Below are 19685 nucleotides of genomic sequence, written 5' to 3' on the forward strand. Positions count from 1 at the left end.
CACGGAAGTCATTCTCGCTGCTGCTGAATATTCCATCCCTCACCCTACTTCTTCTCCACGTCGCGTACTGGTCCCCTGGTGGACCGCAGCATGTAGAGATGCTTTACGTGCTCGTCGACGTGCTTTACGCACATTTAAACGCCACCCTACAGTGGCGAATTGTATCAATTATAAAAGATTACGTGCTCAGTGTCATCATATTATCAAAGAAAGCAAGAAACCCAGCTGGGCTGCTTTCACAAGCACCTTCAACAGTTTTACTCCTTCTTCCGTTGTCTGGGGTAGCCTGCGCCGGCTATCTGGCACTAAGGTCCACTCACCAGTTTCTGGCTTGAAGGTCGCGAATGACGTCCTTGTGGCCCCTGAGGCTGTCTCCAATGCCTTCGGCCGCTTTTTCGCAGAGGTTTCGAGCTCCGCTCATTACCACCCTGCCTTCCTCTCCCGCAAACAGGCAGAGGAGGCTAGGCCACCTAACTTCCGCTCCTTGAATTGTGAAAGTTATAATGCCCCATTCACCATGCGGGAACTCGAAAACGCACTTGGCCGATCACGGTCCTCCGCTCCAGGGCCTGATTCTATTCATATTCAGATGCTGAAGAACCTTTCTCCTGCGGGTAAAGGTTTTCTTCTTCGTACATACAATAGCATCTGGATTGAGGGACATGTTCCCGCATGCTGGCGCGAGTCTATTGTTGTCCCGATTCCTAAGCCGGGGAAGGACAAGCACTTGCCTTCCAGTTATCGACCTATCTCGCTTACCAGCTGTGTCTGTAAAGTGATGGAGCGAATGGTTAACTCTCGATTGGTTTGGCTGCTCGAGTCTCGACGCCTACTTACCAATGTACAATGTGGATTTCGTAGGCGCCGCTCTGCTGTTGACCATCTGGTTACCTTGTCGACCTTCATTATGAATAACTTCTTGCGGAAGTGCCCGACCGCGGCTGTGTTCTTTGATTTGAAGGCTTACGACACCTGTTGGAGGGCGGGCATTCTCCGCACCATGCATACATGGGGCCTTCGCGGTCGCCTCCCTCTTTTTATTCGTTCCATTTTAATGGATCGACAGTTCAGGGTACGTGTGGGTTCTGTCCTGTCCGACACCTTTCGCCAGGAGTATGGGGTGCCACAGGGCTCAGTTTTGAGCGTCGCTCTCTTCGCCATCGCGATCAATCCAATAATGGATTGCCTCCCAGCTGATGTATCAGGCTCCCTTTTCGTGGACGATTTTACCATGTATTGCAGCGCGCAGTGTACACGTGTCCTGGAGCGCTGTCTTCAGCGTTCTCTTGACCGTCTTTACTCCTGGAGTGTCGCCAATGGCTTCCGTTTTTCTGCCGAGAAGACGGTCTGTATTAACTTCTGGCGCTACAAAGAGTTTCTCCCACCGTCCTTACGACTCGGTCCCGTTGCTCTCCCAATCGTGGAGACAACCAAATTTTTAGGCCTTACATTTGACAGGAAACTTAGCTGGTCTCCACATGTGTCATATTTGGCCGCCCGTTGTACCCGTTCTTTAAATGTCCTCCGTGTTCTCAGTGGTATGTCGTGGGGAGTGGATCGAACCGTCCTACTTCGTCTATATCGGTCGATCGTCCGCTCCAAGCTGGATTATGGGAGCTTCGTATACTCCTCTGCACGGCCATCCATCTTACGCCGCCTCAACTCCATCCAACATCGGGGTTTACGACTTGCGATCGGAGCATTTTATACTAGTCCCGTAGAGAGTCTTCATGCTGACGCTGGCGAATTGCCACTCACCTACCGGCGCGATATACTGCTTTGTCGGTATGCCTGTCGGCTACTGTCAATGCCTGACCATCCGTCTTATCGTTCCTTTTTTGACGACTCTCTCGACCGTCAATACGGGTTGTATGTCTCTGCCCTGCTCCCCCTGGAGTTCACTTTCGTCGCCTCCTTCAACACCTTAATTTTTCACTCCCTGCAACCTTTCGAGTGGGCGAGAGCCACACACCACCTTGGCTCCAGGCTCAGGTCCGCGTTCACCTTGACCTCAGCTCGCTCCCAAAAGAGGTTACCCCCGGCTCGGTCTACCACTCCCGTTTTTTGGAACTTCGTTCGAAGTTCATCAACATGACTTTCATTTATACAGATGGCTCTAAGACCAATGACGGGGTCGGGTGTTCCTTTATTGTCGGGGCACAAAGTTTCAAATACCGGCTCCATGGCCATTGTTCGGTCTTCACAGCTGAGCTCTTTGCCCTCTACCAGGCTGTTCTTTACATCTGCCGCCACCGACATTCTGCTTATGTCATCTGCTCCGACTCCCTGAGCGCCATCCAGAGCCTCAGTGATCTGTACCCGGTTCACCCTTTCGTACACCGGATCCAACGCTCTCTTCAGCAGCTGGTGGACGTCGGTTCTCCGGTTAGCTTTATGTGGGTTCCTGGCCATGTCGGTATCCCTGGGAACGAAGCTGCAGATGCCGCGGCCAAGGCTGCGGTCCTACAGCCTCGGACAGCTTCTTGTTGTGTCCCTTCGTCCGATTTTAGCAGGGTCATTTGTCGGCGCATTTTATCGCTGTGGCATGCCGATTGGGCTGCACTTACAGACAACAAGCTTCGGGCCTTAAAACCTCTTCCCGTGGCTTGGACGTCCTCCTCACGCCCTTCTCGGTGGGAGGAGGTAGTTTTGGCCCGGTTAAGAATTGGGCACCGCCGGTTCAGCCATCGCCATCTGCTGACGGCTGCGCCGGCGCCGTTCTGCCCATGTGGGCACTTGCTGACGGTTCGACACATTTTAATGTCCTGTCCCGATTTTAACACACTGCGTCTAGATCTTAACTTGCCAAGTACTTTCGATGCCATTTTAGCGGATGACCCACGAGCAGCTGCTCGTGTTCTTCGTTTTATCAATTTGACAAACCTCTCTAAGGACATTTGATGATGCTGTTTTTTAATCCTATGCCTGTCAGTCTGTCTTTTATCGTGTTTTCCCTTTTAGTTGTTGTTGTCAACTTGTGCCTCGCGGTGCATTCTTAGAGTAGTCAGGGCGCTAATGACCATTGAAGTTGTGCGCCCTAAAACCACAAAAAAAAAAACCAGTCTTGGGTACTATTTGTATTAACAGCTTTTCTAGTATTAGACTATGACATTTCGTTTTTTCATGTAGCAAAACGTTGACGTACTTTGATGAGGTAATATATTCTTTCTTAGAAAGGAAAGCACGCCATGTAAAATTGTAGCAAGATTAGAGAGAAAAAAATGCTAGGACATTAAGGATTGAAGAAATTTGTACTGTCTAGCTTGTCTCCTGTCTTTACTGGTTTTATGTATCCTATATTTAATTTTATGTCGCACAAAACGGCAAATTATTAGCTAATAGGCAATAAAGAGTGCAAATTTTCTGAAGCGTTCTTGTTCTTCCTATTACAAATAATCCCATCCGCTATTAATTGTGAGTTTATTATATTAAGAGGGGCAGGATGTCAAACCGGCTGACTGGGGCAGGACATTTTAATTTCCACTGGCCTGAATATAGTTTGATGGCACGTTTGAATTTCACAGAGCGCAATACAGAGACGTGCGATGGAAGAATGCTGTGTGAAGAGGCGTGGCACAGCACTTCGGCACACTTAAGACCAAATAACATGTTTTACGTTCCCTGAAACATATATGTTTTATGTATCAGACTCTTCAGAAAGATGTGCGCTACAAAATTAAGATTTTTGAAAAGTCGATTTTTTAAGTTTTTGGCGTCCAGCCTCAAACGCTTGAGGGAGGGGGAGCGCCACTATCTAATATTGTCCCGGTTCGGAAATATCGTAGATCCTGACCTGATGCATGGAGAGACTGAGTTGTTCTGGGGAGATGGTAGTCTCCACGTGACCCATGTTTAAGTTATTTTGTTGTTTCCTCTTTGTTTATTGCTCTCATGTCAAGTGAAAACAAAACGGATTTCTGTAGCAGGCAGCTATCAAGTGAATTAAAATTCATTCACATAATTACGAAAGGCTAAAATATGTTATTAGTTTCAGATTTTGTTTCCACCTTTCTGACAGTCAAGCGTTAATCGCCTTGCAGAACACGAAGTTTTTTTTGTCGGTTTGTTAAAGAAAACAACTTTTATTAATCTTTTCTGCTGAGTCCAATTTATTTCACACGAAGTGTTTAATTCCACACTATTGGCTAGTTTCAACTGTTCGCTGCATTTCAAGTTCATGTTTTCATCTTCTAGCACTTATGGTATTATACTATAATAAAGAACCAAACATGAGTTAATACGGTACTGATACTCCAAGAAAATTTTCATTTGAATTTGGACATACAAATGTGCACTTTAAGCCGAATTATGCATTTTAGTATAGTTCACAAAATTCCCATGTTCTTGGAGTATGTCTTGTTTCTTTTATGACATAATGTAAGATCTTTTAATGTTTTACACGTACGAACGTACGGGCTTCCTGCATCATCGTAGCTGGGCAAGCGCAGCGATGCCTGTCATCTGGTGCAACTGCTGAAACAGATCTAACAGGTCTCGGGAAAATATTCCGAATGGATGTTTGAAAAGCGTTATTTTCAAGTAAAGTAAATTTCCTTTTACACAAGATGAACTCTGTGCGCGAATGTCCGATGAATTTCTTAAATCACAGAGCGTTTGACTCTCATTCAAAAATCAAATCTTTGAGGACGACAATTTAGAATATTTTCACGCCCAGAAGATCAGACATTTATGTCTTTGTTAAAAATTTTACTGGAACATTTGTGTGATGTATCTTAAAGTGTAACACGCACAAAAAAGATCAACATTATGTGCGAAAGCTTAGCGTCTCTTGCAGCTTATTAATCCAACATTATTCGTGAAAGCTTTGCTTTTCTTGTAGCAACGCTATGTATATTAATTTAAACCATTACCTTTTCCTATTTGTGTGTTCACGCTGCTTAACAGTGATGTCGCTATTGGCTGACTACATCACGTGTCCTATGCTCTGAATATCCGCTGCCATCGGCTGGCGAGATGGCTTGACACGAGCTATGACTGGCTTACAAAAGCGCATCGCAATCTCGATTTCAATCCTTCGGAAAGTAACATGCAGTGTTTGGTGGAATTTGTATTTATACTTCCGTAATACGAAAATATGCAGTGTACATGTTGCTGCACATCAGATATCTTTCCAAAACGTGTTTTTTCCTCTGAGTTTCGTTTTCTAAAAGTGCCGGGAAATTCTACGCCAGCATATAAAACCACAACCATTTGAAAGGATAGATAAGTTTTACAGTTCCGAGGGAAGATATACTGTTACTTAACACGGAAGAAGTGTATTTTCATCTGGGAGAAAGTGTATTTTCATCTGGAAGAAAGTGCATTTTTAACTGGGAAATCTGGGAAAAATCCGGAAATTGTTTTCCTCGTCCACGTATACACCCTGAATAAGTGAGCTTTTGGCCAAAAGGCCTTCTTCTGACTTAGACAGCATACACACATGCATTAGCACAAACACAACTCACACGCACGACCACTGTCTCTGACTACCGAAGACAGACTGCAAGCAACTGCGCATAATGGGAGAGCAGTCTGTCTTGAGTAGTGGGGGTAAGGAGGAGGCTGGGATGCGGAGGGTTGGGGTTTGGTAAAGTGCTTCTTGTGGAAGCATACAGGTACAAGGTGGACAGAGAGTAGGGCAGCTTGGGAGGTTAGATGGGGGGGGGGGGGGGGCAGAAAAGGGGAGAAGTAAAAAGACTGAGTGTGTTGGTGGAATAGAAGGCTGTATAGTGCTGGATTGGGAACAGGAAAAGGGATAGGAATGTAAAGGACAGGAATGACGGAGGTTGAGGCCTGGAGAGTTGTGGGAATGTGGGATATATTGCAATTCAGAATTGAGATAAGAGAAATTAGGGCTATTACAGAGACATTTAGACAGCCATTTTTGCCTCACTCCATTTGTGAGTGGAATAGGAAAGTAATTGACTAGCAGTGGTACATGGTACCCTCCACCATTCAACATGTGGTGGCTTGTAGAGTATGTATATAAATGTAGATGTGTTGTGGCAAGCCGAAGAAATGGAAAAGGAATTTCTGACAACTAATTAAAATGCAAACAAGTAGTTACATAAAGGAAATCAGTTTATGTAATGTACTCGTAACGAATCTTGCTGTGTGCTGTGAATCTTCTGCTGTGGCATGAGGGTTATAGTCATTGATTGGCAGCATGTGATTCACGTGTTTGATTCCTGCCTCTCTCAGTTATTAATCATTTAAAAATTGCGATTTTTGAAGGTTAAGGCTGTTACTGGTTCACAGAATATTGTAGTTCGCCAGGACATTCTGTGTACCCGTAAATAGGGGCATGTCATGTTGAGACAGGCAGTTGAGCTCTGTCTGTACCAACATCCCTGGCTTTCAGTGTGGAGTTTCAGTCCTTGCTGATATTTTCCTTTCTTTTCACTGTTCTTGTAGGGACAGTGAAAAAACCTCCCTGGTGGCTTAGAACTTCGAAATAAACCAGGGAAGTGCACTGCTCCATATGCTGTAACAATGAGCATAAAAACGGTTGCAGGTATTAGTGGACACAAGGTTGTCATGGCCAGATTGAATATTGGAATCATCCAAAAATAAACAAAAAATATACCTATTAAAAAAAGCAGATAATAATTCTCTTGACGCCTTCCTGAGACACATTCTCCACTCCTTCCAAATGAACGGTGTAAGTGTAGACCAGGCGTGGCTTGAATTCAAGGAAATACTATTGATAACAATGGAGAGATTTATACCAAATAAATTAACAAATGTTGTAGCTGATCCTCATTGGTACACAAAATGGCTTAGAACATTGTTGCAGAAACAATGAAAAAAGCATGCCGAATTTAAATGAATGCAAAATCTCTATGATTGGTGATCTTTTACAGAAGCTCATAATTTAGTGTGGACTTCAATGCTAGATGCATATAATAGTTTCCACATCAAAACTTTGTTGCGAAACCTGGCAGAAAATCCAAAGAGATTCTGGTCGTATGTATGCTAGCGACAAGACACAATCAATGCCTTCTCTACATGACAGCAATGGAATTACTATTGACAACATTGCTGCCAAAGCAGAGTTAAAAACAGCCTTCCAAAATACCTTCACCAAAGAAGACAAAGTAAATATGCCAGAACTCGAATCAAGAACAGCTGCCAACAGGCGTAACTTAGAAGTAGATATCCTCACAGTAGTGAAGCAACTTAAATCATTTAATAAAAGCAAGTCTTCCACTCCTATCTACCTTTCAGAGTATGCTGATGCAATAGCTCCCTACTTAACAATCGTATACAACCGCTCGCTCGAAGAAAGATCTATACCCAAAGACTGGAAAGTTGCACAGGTCACATCAATATTCAAGAAAGGTCGTAGGAGTAATCCACTAAATAACAGGCCCATATCATTAACGTTGATATGCAGTAGGATTTTGGAACATATATAGTGTTCGAACATTATGAATTATCTCGAAGAGAACAGTCTATTGACACACAGTCAGCACGGATTTAGAAAACATCCTTCTTGTGAAACACAACTAGCTCTTAACTCACACGAAGTGTTGAGTGCTATTGACAAGGAATTTCAAATTGATTCTGTATTTCTAGGTTTCCAGAAGGCTTTTGACACTGTACCACCCAAGTGGCTTGTAGTGAAACTGCGAATATCGCCTCAGTTTTGTTGACTGGATTTGTGATTTCCTGTCAGAGAGGTCACAGTTCGTAGTAATTGATGAAAAATCATCAAGTAAAACAGAAGTGATTTCTGTTTCTCCAAGATAGTGTTGTAGGCCCTCTGCTGTTCCTTATATATATAAACGATTTAGGAGACAATCTGAACAGCTGTCTTAGGTTGTTTGCAGATGATGTTGTTTATCATCTAGTAAAGTCATCAGAAGATGAAAACAAATTGCCAAACAATTTAGAAAAGATATCTGTGTGGTGCAAAAATTGGCAATTGACCCAAAATAATGAAAAGTCTGAGGTCTTTCACAAGGGTTCTAAAAGGATTCCATTAAACTTTGGTTACACGGTAAATCAGTCAAACCTAAAGACAGTAAGTTCAGCTGAATACCTAGGAATTACAATTACAAACAACTTAAATTTGAAAGAACACGTAGAAAAGGTTGTGGAGAAGGCAAACCAAAGACTGTTTTGTTGGCAGACACTTAAAACATGTAACAGATCTACTAAAGAGACTGCCTACACTACACTTGTCTGTCCTCTTTTGGAGTACTGCTGCATGGTGTGGGGTCAATACCTAATAGGATTAACAGGGTGCATCAAGAACATTCAAAGATGGGCAGCATGTTTTGTTTTGTATTATCGTGAAATGGGAAGAGAGTGTCACTGACATGATGCACGATTTGGGGTAGTCATCATTAAAACAAAGGTGTCTTTTGTTGTGGTGGAATCTTCTCACGAGATTTCAATCACCAACTTTCTCCTCCGAGTGCAAAAATATTTTGTTGACTCTGACCTGCCTAGGGAGATATGATCATCACAATAAAATAAGGGAAATCAGAGCTCGCACAGAAATATATATATATGTGTTTGTTTTTCCGTGGACTGTTCAAGATTGGAATAATAGACAGTTATTGTTAAGGTGCTTTGATGAACCGTGTGCCAAGCACTTAAATGTGATTTGCACAGTATCCTTGTAGATGTAGACTTACTAGCGTAGCAGCTCAGGGGCAACTGTTAAATGTTTACTGATGACATATAACTAGTCCTTCTGTGAAGACATGTAGCAGTTGTGTGGAATATCTTCACAAATATTCAGTTGACTGAGTCATTATTTGACTAATAGAACCTGCTGCTTCACACTGGACATAAAATGTTTGTCAGAAACTATAGTGCCCCTGTGAAGCATAATAGCAAGCCTAATGTTCTCAGTATGCATAAACGACATATCAGTTAATGTCAGTGGTGCTATCAGATTGTTTGCTAATGGTGCTGTTTTCTACAGGAAGATATTCCAGTTGTCTGGTTGTAATGTAATGCAGAAAATCTTGGACAAAAGTTTTGCTTGGTCCAATGAAAGGCAGCTCACTTTAAATGAGGATAAATGCAAGATAATGATAATAATGGGGAAGAGAGAGAATCTCACAGTATTAGATTACAAAATTAGTGGTAGACATGTGGAGGATGTAGCATAGTTTAAATAAAACAAAATCAAACAATGGAAACTACAGGTTAGACTGTAAACAATGTGAGGAAAAGATAGATTGTTGCTTACTGTAAAGATGACATGTTAAGTTGCAGACATAAGCTTTCAGCCACAGCCTTCATCAGAAACACACACACACACACACACACACACACACACACACACACACACACACACACACCAATTATTCACACAAGAAAGGCACATCTCACAATCTCACACATGCGACAGCCTGCTCCACTCAGACCAGAATGCCAAAATAATTATTTAGGGTTAATGCTAAGAAATGAGATGAAATAGGATGAACATGTAAACAAAGTATTATGAAACATGAGTGGGAGACTTAGATTTGTTGGAAGGATTCTGGGAAATTGCGGTGCATCTATAAAGGAAATTCTGTAGGTGATGCAAGTGTGACCAAATCTAGGTATGAATCGACTGGTCAGAGGGCTTATCGAGTAGGTACAACAGTAAACTCGAAAGAATGAAATTCAGAGATATGCTGTCAAGATTGTAACAGGTTGGTATAGTCTGTACAAATGAATAATAAAGGTATTCTCAGAAGTTAAATTCTTACAAGAAAGGTGAAGTTCTTGTCGAACCCTGACAGGTAAATTTAAAGAAGTGGTAACAGAGAAAGATCAATAGACAGTTCTGTTGCTATCATTGCATATCCTGCATTGGAATCACAAGGATGAGGAAAGGTAGATTCTGATGTGTCCAGACGCAAACATTAGGTAATTTTTTAATCTTTGTATACACAAATGGAATAAGGCAGTAAATTACTGACACTGGTAAAAAGTCCCTCTATTGTGCACTGCCCATTGGCCTGCAGGGTGTATTATGAGGGCTAGTTTCAAACCCAGCATTCTCCACTCTCGCTGATTTTGTCACAGATGCAAAAAAACAGTTACATGTATTTCTCATCAGTTTTGTTCATATTTGTCTGTTTATAACAATTGTTTGGACCAATGAGAGCGCATTTTCTGATCTACTTATAAGTAAACACTGGTTGTGTAACGTAATATGGGATTAAGATATGGAGACTGCTGACTTTAAAACAGTACTTGCAGATTGTTGACTTTGATGTAGTAGGATAGGGAAACGGCTATGTTGATGTAATGAGAAGTAAAAATTCCGTTTTAATCCAGGATGTTATTTTAATCAGTCTTCTTTATATTGTTAAAAATAGTACAAAAATTTCCACAGTTCAGATAGATTCTGAAGTACTGATTTCATTTGTATGTATGATGAAAGATAAAGGGAAAGTTCAAATAACTAAATAAATAACCCTTATTTCACTCCATTTTTATTCTGTCTCCTTTAAATGTGAAAAGCTATGTCATCATCTGCTACATTTTCACACAATGGATCATCAACATCTGCAGATGATGATTGTTCTTTTCTTGAAAACACTTTTTGAAGTTCTTTGTACTATCTCCCTTGCTCTCCACCATGTGTTCTTAGTAGGTTTTCAACATCTGTCAGTTTTAGTGATGCCACTTTGTGGGGATTACCTAGTGGGATGACCTCGGGGTTAATATAAGCGACAGACCCCTTTCTGCTGGTGATGCAGTTCCAACAGCCTAAATCACTCGTGTAGGTTTGTTCAGCTCAAACTAATATTTTTTTTCTCTCTGTTTATATGTCACTTCAGAACTATCTTATTGCAGTGAAGGTCTGGAAATGCCAGGATCCTGCTTGCTTGAGATGAGTATCGGGCTGTTTATTCCAGTGTTAACATTTGATAGTCATCTGCTGCTTTAAATGAGGTAGTACAGTTTCTGGTTATTTTTAGATGTTCCTTAGCATTGGATATCACTTCATGCCATTTGAATACCTTTTCAAATACCCTGTCGGGGGTCTGAAGGAATGTTGCCTATCACGAAAGTAAAGTTGCAGTACAAATATATTATATTATATGCATCTGTCAGCAACCACTTCATGCACATAGATACAATAATTCTGTTTTTGTTTTGACCAGAGCATCTGTGTAATACTAATCTAACTGTACTGAATCTTTATATATTTGTATTCTGTAAGCAGAGACAGAGCAAAGGTGACCTGATTAGTTCCTTTGGGAACTGATCTTCTGTCCATATGTAACAGAAACAATTGCTAGTTGCCAGAAGAGCTGTTGATGTCGCTTTGATTACTGTAAAATGTTGCAGGTATAGGTGCCTACTATAATAAGCCTGCTGATCTTCAAAGAGCACCAAATTTTTCTCTATATCAAAAGAAGATATCAATAAATCTTCATCTGGTCGATACAGTGCTACATAAAATACTTCAGCTTGTAAAATACTTTTGATAGCCATTAGATCAGTTTTCTTTTTAGGATCAGTTTCTTTCCTGACCTGCTCTCTTAATGATACACATATTGAGCAGTGATCTGTGTAGCCATTGAAATCTCACATGCTGTGCTCTGTTGCATATTGTGCCACTGGGTGGTCCACCTTATTTTTGGCAACAGTTTGGCAGCCACCATTCATTCTAGTTGACAGTTGGTTTGTTGTCATACCAATGTTAAATGCTGTGCAATGGTTGCAGCAGAGGTGGTATACAACATTGCTGCTTTCACAGGTGGCCCAGCCTCTGATGGGGTAGGAGAAGCCTATGACTGAACTGGTGTAAGTGGTGCTGGTTGGGTAAATTGGGCAGGTCTTGCATCTCGGTCTTCCACAGGGATATGATTCTGTGGCAAAGGGTTGCGGGTCTAGTGGCATAGAGATGGACTAGGATGTTGTGGAAGTACCTTGTGTAGAATGTCCCTCATTTCAGGCCATGATGATAGATAACCAAAGCACTGACGAAGGACGTCGTTCATTCATTCCAGTCCACAATGGTATTGAGTGACGAGGAGTGTGCTTTATTGTGGTTAGTTCTTGAGATGGATGTGAGGATCATGTGTGTACGAGGTTATGGCATGAGAAATCTGTGAATTAGATGTGGAGGGTATTGCCTGTCTGCAAAGAGTTTTGTGAGGCTTTCAGCATACTAGGTGATTCCACCAGTCCCTTTCCCTGACGACAATCCTATCTCTACAAAAACACATCTCCACATCAGAGACATTCCTGAACCATCTACACTCCCTCTGCAAAATACTGTTATATGCAATCCCCACTACCTACACTTCATAACCCCAATTGAAATCCTGACACTCCAGCACCTAGAAGAACATTCTAAACACCACCTTCACAAGTTATCCATGCTGCTGATATCCCACTCCCATCTTGGGGCACCACTATCCAACCCTCATCCCACCCACGCTGTTCGTCCTTGTCAATTCCTCATAGCACCCAGACGCTGCGTAGCTGACCTTTTCAACCTATCATATCTTTTAAAGACCTCTACCAACACTCCTTGAAATCCAGAGCTGAAAAAATCCCAGGTCAGTGTTGTTAACCTCTCTACCAAAATCCTCTGCCCCACAGAAGTTTGTCTTACCCAAAGGCCTCATATTCAGCCCTACTCCCAGGTTTAAATGTGTTGGACTTGTGGAAGACCTACTTTCCTCCTCCTGTTTCCTATACTGGAAACACTTCTTTGCCACCAGACCCTCCAATCAAAGGCACTCAAATCCCTACATCAAACCCTGCCTGTCCCAATTCATACCACCAACAAACTGTGACCCACCCACACACCCACCTAACCACCCCTGGTCACCTTTCAGGAATTCCTAACTTCCATCTTGGCCTCACCAGCCTTCCCCAGTCTCTACCTAAGACCAATAAACTTTCAACAGAAGAACGGACTGCCCTACACAATCTAAAAACAGATCCTGACCTTATCATCCTCCCAACAGGCAAAGGTTCCACCACTCTTATGATGTAGCCTACCTATAACACGCCCGGGGGATACAATTTGTGGGGGACCCTTAAGCTGTTCTTGCTTTGACCGTGCGCCCTGTCCTTGCCACAACCTGAGACTCCTGCGGCGGTCATATTATTTCTGCTCCACACTGGTGCTGGCTTGCCTGAAATTAACTATACAAATATGCGAGCGGTTTTAGGGTAGCCCCTCAACACTAAACACAACACTGTCCTATGTCTGGTATGAATAATTATATTCTGAGACATAAGAAAATCACAGGTTGCACTGATTACATTCTATTCCCTTCTGCAACATACTCTGAAACTCTTCTTCCACTGTTTCATGTTTCGATTGAGGTATCGCTTAAGGCTGTATGAAAAATGGTTCATGCTCCTTCACTTGTAATTTGCACTCAGCTGTCTTTATTGTAAGCGGTTCACTTGAAAAAACCTGCCTGTACTTTCGCAGTACCCTCATAAATTCTTCTGTGATCTCATAGTCTTGATGTTTTAGTAACTGCAGTTCAACAACAGGTTCAGTGTCTTCTTTGCTGGCCATGCCTTCCCATCTCCACTGCTTCTTCCTCAGAGCTCCCAAATCTCCTTGTGGTGCTAGTCGCAGATCAATATCTCAGCATATCTTAGTCATTCCAACTACTTCTTTGACATTTATCCTCTCTTTAAAGGCATGTCATGGTCATGGTCACCATGTAACACACATGGGGGTACAACTGGTGAGGGACGCTTAAACTGTCCTCGCTTTGACCGTGTGCCCTGTTCACGCCACGCACCTGATACTCCTGAGATGGTCATTTTATTTCTGCTGCACACAGCGCAGCTTGCCTGAAATTAAGTATACAAATATGCGAGCGGGTTTAGGGTAGCCAATCAACACTAAACGCAACACTGTCCTATGTCTGGTATGAATAATTATATTCTGAGACAATAAGAAAATCACAAGTTGTATTGATTACACCCTAAACCTTAATTGTTGATGCCAATTAATATTCTTGCTGATTTGATGGGAGGTCATAATTATCACTCCCTTATTAATGTACAGTATTCATGACGATGTTAATGTCTGTCACTGTTGTACTTCATGATGTCACATGTATTTCACAGTCTTAACTCTGACCGAATAGATACACAGCCAATGATGATGATGATTACCTGTCCATATTATCACTTGGATGAACGTACCCATAACCGACACAACGCGGGTGATTGTTGATGATGCAGAAACTGAATGGTCGAACAAAAGTTCTTACGCTCATCATGTACACACATATATCTGATACCAGTCCTCCTTGACACTTGTAATCATGTAACACTGTTCATAAAAGTTAATTTACAATTCTCAGTTCTCACTTGTAGAAGCGTGTACATAACTGTCGCAACGTGGCTGATTGTTGCTGATGCGGAAACGCAATGACCGAATGCACTTTCCCACGCTCACTACTGGCACTTGAATGCTCTCTTTGTGGTAAAGTGTATTACTGATTAACATTAGTTCATTCCCGGAGGCCGAACAAGACGCAGATGATTGATGTTGTATGTACGACATGCAAACAGGTGGATACTGAAATACATTATCGGTGGCACTGCTCATCTCTAATTACTTATTTACGCACTTCTCACTGAAAATCCACTTCCATATCTCATTTCTTCACAGTTATAGCACTTGTAGCCACACTTGAACTTCCATAATAATGCCTTTTCCATGCAGAGCTACCCACAACACAACATAGCAGATCTGTCTTCCATGCTCGACTCTGCAAAAGCAGCCACACGCAAAGATACTCTGCAACCAAGCCAACGATATGACGATACATGTACAAACCAGAGTGATTAACTTGCAGAGGGCCTCTGCCTTGTCAGACACCTCCACCAACAAACTCTGTCGGAGTTCCCCTGTCCCAGAAACCCAACATAACTTCTGATCCTTGCTGAAATCCTTAGAACTTTCCCAGAACGTCTCCCCAGAATTGATATACCTACTCATGCAAACAACAGCCCGCACACCCACTTTCTACATGCTCCACAAAACCCACAAATGTAACAATCCTGGGTTCCCCATTGTGGCTGGTTACATTGCCCGCACTGAAAGACTGTCGGCCCATGTTCAACATTTCCAATCAATTGCCCAAAACCTAGCCTCCCACATTAAAGATACCAGCCAGTTATGGCACAGGTTTTCCATCGTCCCCACAGCCTTACCTTCCAGATCTCTACTTGTCACTGTTGATGCAACCTCCCTATACACCAACATCCCTCATGCCCATGACCTTGCTGCGATTGAACACTACTTCTCCCAACACCCAGCAGATTCCAGATCCACCACATCATTCCTCTTCCACCTAACCAACTACATCCTAACCCATAACTGCTTCACCTTTGAAGGGAAGGTATACAAATCAGTTTATGGCACAGACATGGGTACCCATATGGCACTCTCCTATGCCAACCTCTTTATGGACAACCTAGAGGAAACATTCCTCAAACCCTTGATCTGGTTCAGGTTTATTGATGACATCTTTATAATCTGGACCCAAGACAAGGACATCGTATCCTCATTCCTCCACAACTTCAACACCTCCTCTCTTATCCACTTCACCTTGTCCACCACTACCCATTGAACCATGTCCATCTCTTCCTCTGATGGCTCTATCCTCTCCTCGGTCCACAACAAACCTACCAATCACAAACAGTACATGCACTTCGACAGCTGCCATCCTTCCCACACCCAAAAGTCCCTCCCATACTCCCTGGCCACCCACAGTAGATACATCTGCAGTGATGAGAACTCCATCACCCAGTATACTGAAGGCCTCATAGAGCCTTTGCAGACAGGCAATACCCTCCAGACATAATTCACAAACAGATTTCTCATGCCATATTCTCACACAAACCTGATCCTCACATCCATCTCAAGAACTAACCAGAAAGAAGTGCCCTGCTTGTCATCCAATACCACCATGGACTGTAGTGACTGAACCATGTCAGTGCTTTGATTACCTATCATAATGCCCTGAAATGTGGGATGTACTATCCCAGACACTTACAACCCCTCACTAAGTCCACAACATCCTAGTCCATCCCTATGCCACTCCATCCCCAATCCCTTGCCACAGGTATCATACCCCTGTGCAAGACCTAGATGCAAGACCTGACCATCTACCCACCCAGCACCTCCTACTCCAGTCCTGTCATAGGCTTCTCTTACCTCATCAGAGGCTGGGCCACCTTTGAAAGCAGCCATGTTATATACCAGCTCTGCTGCAACTGCTGCACAGCAATGACAATGAACCAGCTGGCAACTAGAATGAATGGCCACCACCAAACTGTTGCCAAAAGCAAGGTGAGCCTCCCAGTGGCACAACATGCAGCCACTTGCACAGTTTGTGTCCACACATCATCTAGTTGTTTTGTTACCTTGCGCCCCAGTCTATGAAATCGCATGCCCGGCCATCTCTCCCACATGTTGCTAGATGCTTCCTCCCAAACCTCTCCCTGCCTGTCACCACTCACCCCACCCCAACTTCACCTCATTTCACTCACCGTGGGCCAGTAAAGAGCGCTGGCAGTCGACTGATGCACAATGTAGGGAAGCAGTCATGCGAGTGTGTGTGTGTGTGTGTGTGTGTGTGTGTGTGTGTGTGTGTGTGTGTGTGCACGTTTGCATGTTTTTCCCACAGCTAGAAAAAATAAGTGCTTTCCAAAAGCTATCCAAGCTCTGTACCTTTTGTTTCAAGTGCCTACTGATGATGCAGTGCTTCTGCCCCTTGATGAGTCGTCTCCTTCATTCATAAATAATTTGAAATGGTATGTTAGCTCTCTAGCATTTTATATCAAAGTTAATCCAGTACCTTTAAATCAATTTATGATAAAAGAGGAGATTGCCAGGTTTGAAACTAGCCCCTTCATATGTAGATGTAGGTGTTGGCAGTTAACATTTTGACATAAGAAAGTTTACAGTACTGTTACTACAGGAAATGATAATTGTGTCTCACGTGCATCCCTCACAGGCGCTCATCAATAGAGGCGCGAACCTCGACCCGGTCGGGAAGTGGACCAAGGTCGGGCTGGTGGTGTACTCATCCTCGGTGGCACTGGGAGCGACGCCTGAGTACCTGGCGGGCCACTACATGGTGCAAGGTGCGTCCAGCCTGCTACCCGTGATGGCGCTCGCTCCCCAGGAGGGTGAGAGGGTGCTCGACATGTGTGCTGCACCTGGCGGCAAGGCCTCGCACATAGGTGAGTCATGGGCCAGGGGTCACGTTGTGAGGGTTCTCTGTAGTGCACCTGTGCTGTCATACTTTTGTCCACAGTTTTTGCAGTTCTTCCTGTAGATCCCGTTATGATGTGCATATGTAATTAATGGTCTTGGAATCTCGAGTGTATTAACTCTAATATTTTCTGTATTGTAAGTTGCACACAGTCTTGAATCACATTTTATTGTTCTGTTTCTTATGAAGCCCAGATCAGGACAAGAAAATATTTGCTTTTATGAACTTAATAATATACGTTTCATGGATTTGGTGTAGATTAGAGCACGTACTGACTAGGGTCACACTGTATGTTTCGAGCAACCTTTCATTACAATTGCAAATATAACAGTGTAATATAAACAACATTATTGTAATCTGCAGACATGACACTATGTGTTGACCCATTGTAACGCCATTAACATTTATCTCGTGGCAGCAGTACATATTTACAAACTGGCCAATATGGAAGTTTAGCTTTGACGATGTGGTGTCATTGAATTGCTTTTCATAGAGGAAAGATTTGCATCAGAAATTCATCGCAGGCTTCAGTATTGATGTGGAGATACGGGTGTGGATGCTAGCAGTGTTAGGATAAATCCTTCAAATACAGGAAAACGAACACCCGAGATGAGTTTTGTAATGGTCGTCCTCAAACTGTCTCCTTAATATGCAGTGAGGGAAGAATTGACAAGCTCATCAGGGAAGACAAATTTGTCGCTGTGAATGAAATCGTAACAAAACTTGGTACGGTGCAGCAAATTGTTCAAATGATTGTTGAAAAGTTTTTGGTTTCAGGAGTTATTGATGAAAGTCAACACAACTCAGTAAAAAACTGTCACACAAAGTGTTCTTAGAGATTTCATAATGAAGGAGATGATCATTTGATGAGTATTGTGACATAAAATGAAACCAGATTTCATCATTGCTGTGAAACAGAACACCAAATTATGAAAAGGCACCATTTATAACAGGTAAGGATTGCATCTTCTGGCTTGCAGGGAATTGCCTTTTGGTTGGTTTTCATGAACCTGGGCAGCTGATAAATGCTGTCCAGTACACTTGTAGCATTTACAGTACACATTCTCAGATGAGAATCATTGTGCAGTAAGGTAATGCACGACTTCGCACTGAATGTATCACACTGAAGTAACTCAAGACATTTGGGTGGGAAAGTCTCCCCCACCATCCCTGCAGTCCTGAATCTGCATGTTTGACTACCCTGTTTTATGTACTGCAAAAGAATAGGTGTGAGGTTAACACTACATGACTCTGGAGGATTCTGAAAAAGCACTATATTAGTCTCTTTGGGCGGTCGGAATGGCTTCTACTACAAGAGAATTGTGATCCTTAGAGAATGGTGGCAAAAGTTGGAAATAAAGAGAGACTATATTGTAAAGTGACCGTAATTTCTGTAGATAAAATAATGTACATGGTTTGTCTCAAAAATAAAAGTAAATGTTCATACCAATAAGTTGACTTTTCAGTTTTATTCTTGCAGAACCAGTCACAGAAACAGCAGTATTGAGAGTGCCAGATAAAAATTTAAATACACTGTTGAATTTCTACCTCTTTGGATTTTTTGAAATTCTTTCATTCACTGAAGGGGATACCAAGGGTAAACTAAGATGCTGGGATCATTGTGAGAAATGAAGAAGATTACTCTGTGATCATGTAACAAATCTGTATCCAAATGAATATAATTAAAGTGAATGATCATTTTCTTATAGGTGGGCAGACTTGACAAATTTGTGGCATGATGCCACCAGGCTGTATTTTAAAACTGTTCTTTACTTAGCATTTTTAGTTTTAGGTATGGCCCATTCTCAAGTGCAGTAACAGATATGGACATGTTCTCTCTGATTTTTATATGATGAAACGAGGATGATATATCCACATATGTCAGAGATGCACTTGAAAATGGTCCATGAGTGATTTAAAATAGAATTCGAGGTGTATACGATTCATACCTGCAAGTCTTACGCATTACATAGTAAGCAAGATCTCCACAACATGCAATGTTACTTTGTCCTCTTCTCTGTATGTCCTCTATACATCCAAGCAGATAATTGCACTTTACATCACTTGTCAACTGAATTGGCATTTTTTTCCCTTTTTAATTTTGGTTTAGACTTTCTTTGTTTTTTCCATCATGGTCTCTGAAGATGATCAGTGTATGACAAATATTGCTCTAGTTAAAAACATATTTTGTTATTGGTTCCAGAATAACTAAAAGAAGTGTGTTGCTCTCAGATTGCAGATTATTGCTGAAAATGATACCATCACCGGTATTTCCACTTGTTTCTTCCATCATTTTATTGTAATGTGAAGAGCATATTCATTCGTCCAATTAAAATTAATTTATAGTTATGTGAGAGTTGTACTATCATCCTCAAAGTTACAATTCTTTTCTTTTCTTTTGTGGTCCTTGCTTATTTACTTTTCTCATACTATTGTGAACAAATGTTT

The 19685-nt window shown here is 42.2% G+C and overlaps 1 protein-coding gene across 1 annotated transcript in view; it reads left to right on the forward strand.

Annotated features, from left to right (window-relative positions):
- Positions 1–19685, forward strand: part of LOC126175142 (uncharacterized) — a 163917-nt gene that overhangs the window by 59721 nt on the left and 84511 nt on the right. Inside the window, exon 7 of the mRNA XM_049921702.1 lies at positions 16977–17205. Coding sequence (XP_049777659.1) covers positions 16977–17205 — 229 coding nt within the window. The remainder of the gene's footprint in view (positions 1–16976; positions 17206–19685) is intronic.

Source organism: Schistocerca cancellata, chromosome 3, assembly GCF_023864275.1.
Source record: "Schistocerca cancellata isolate TAMUIC-IGC-003103 chromosome 3, iqSchCanc2.1, whole genome shotgun sequence".
Classification (NCBI taxonomy): domain Eukaryota; kingdom Metazoa; phylum Arthropoda; class Insecta; order Orthoptera; family Acrididae; genus Schistocerca; species Schistocerca cancellata.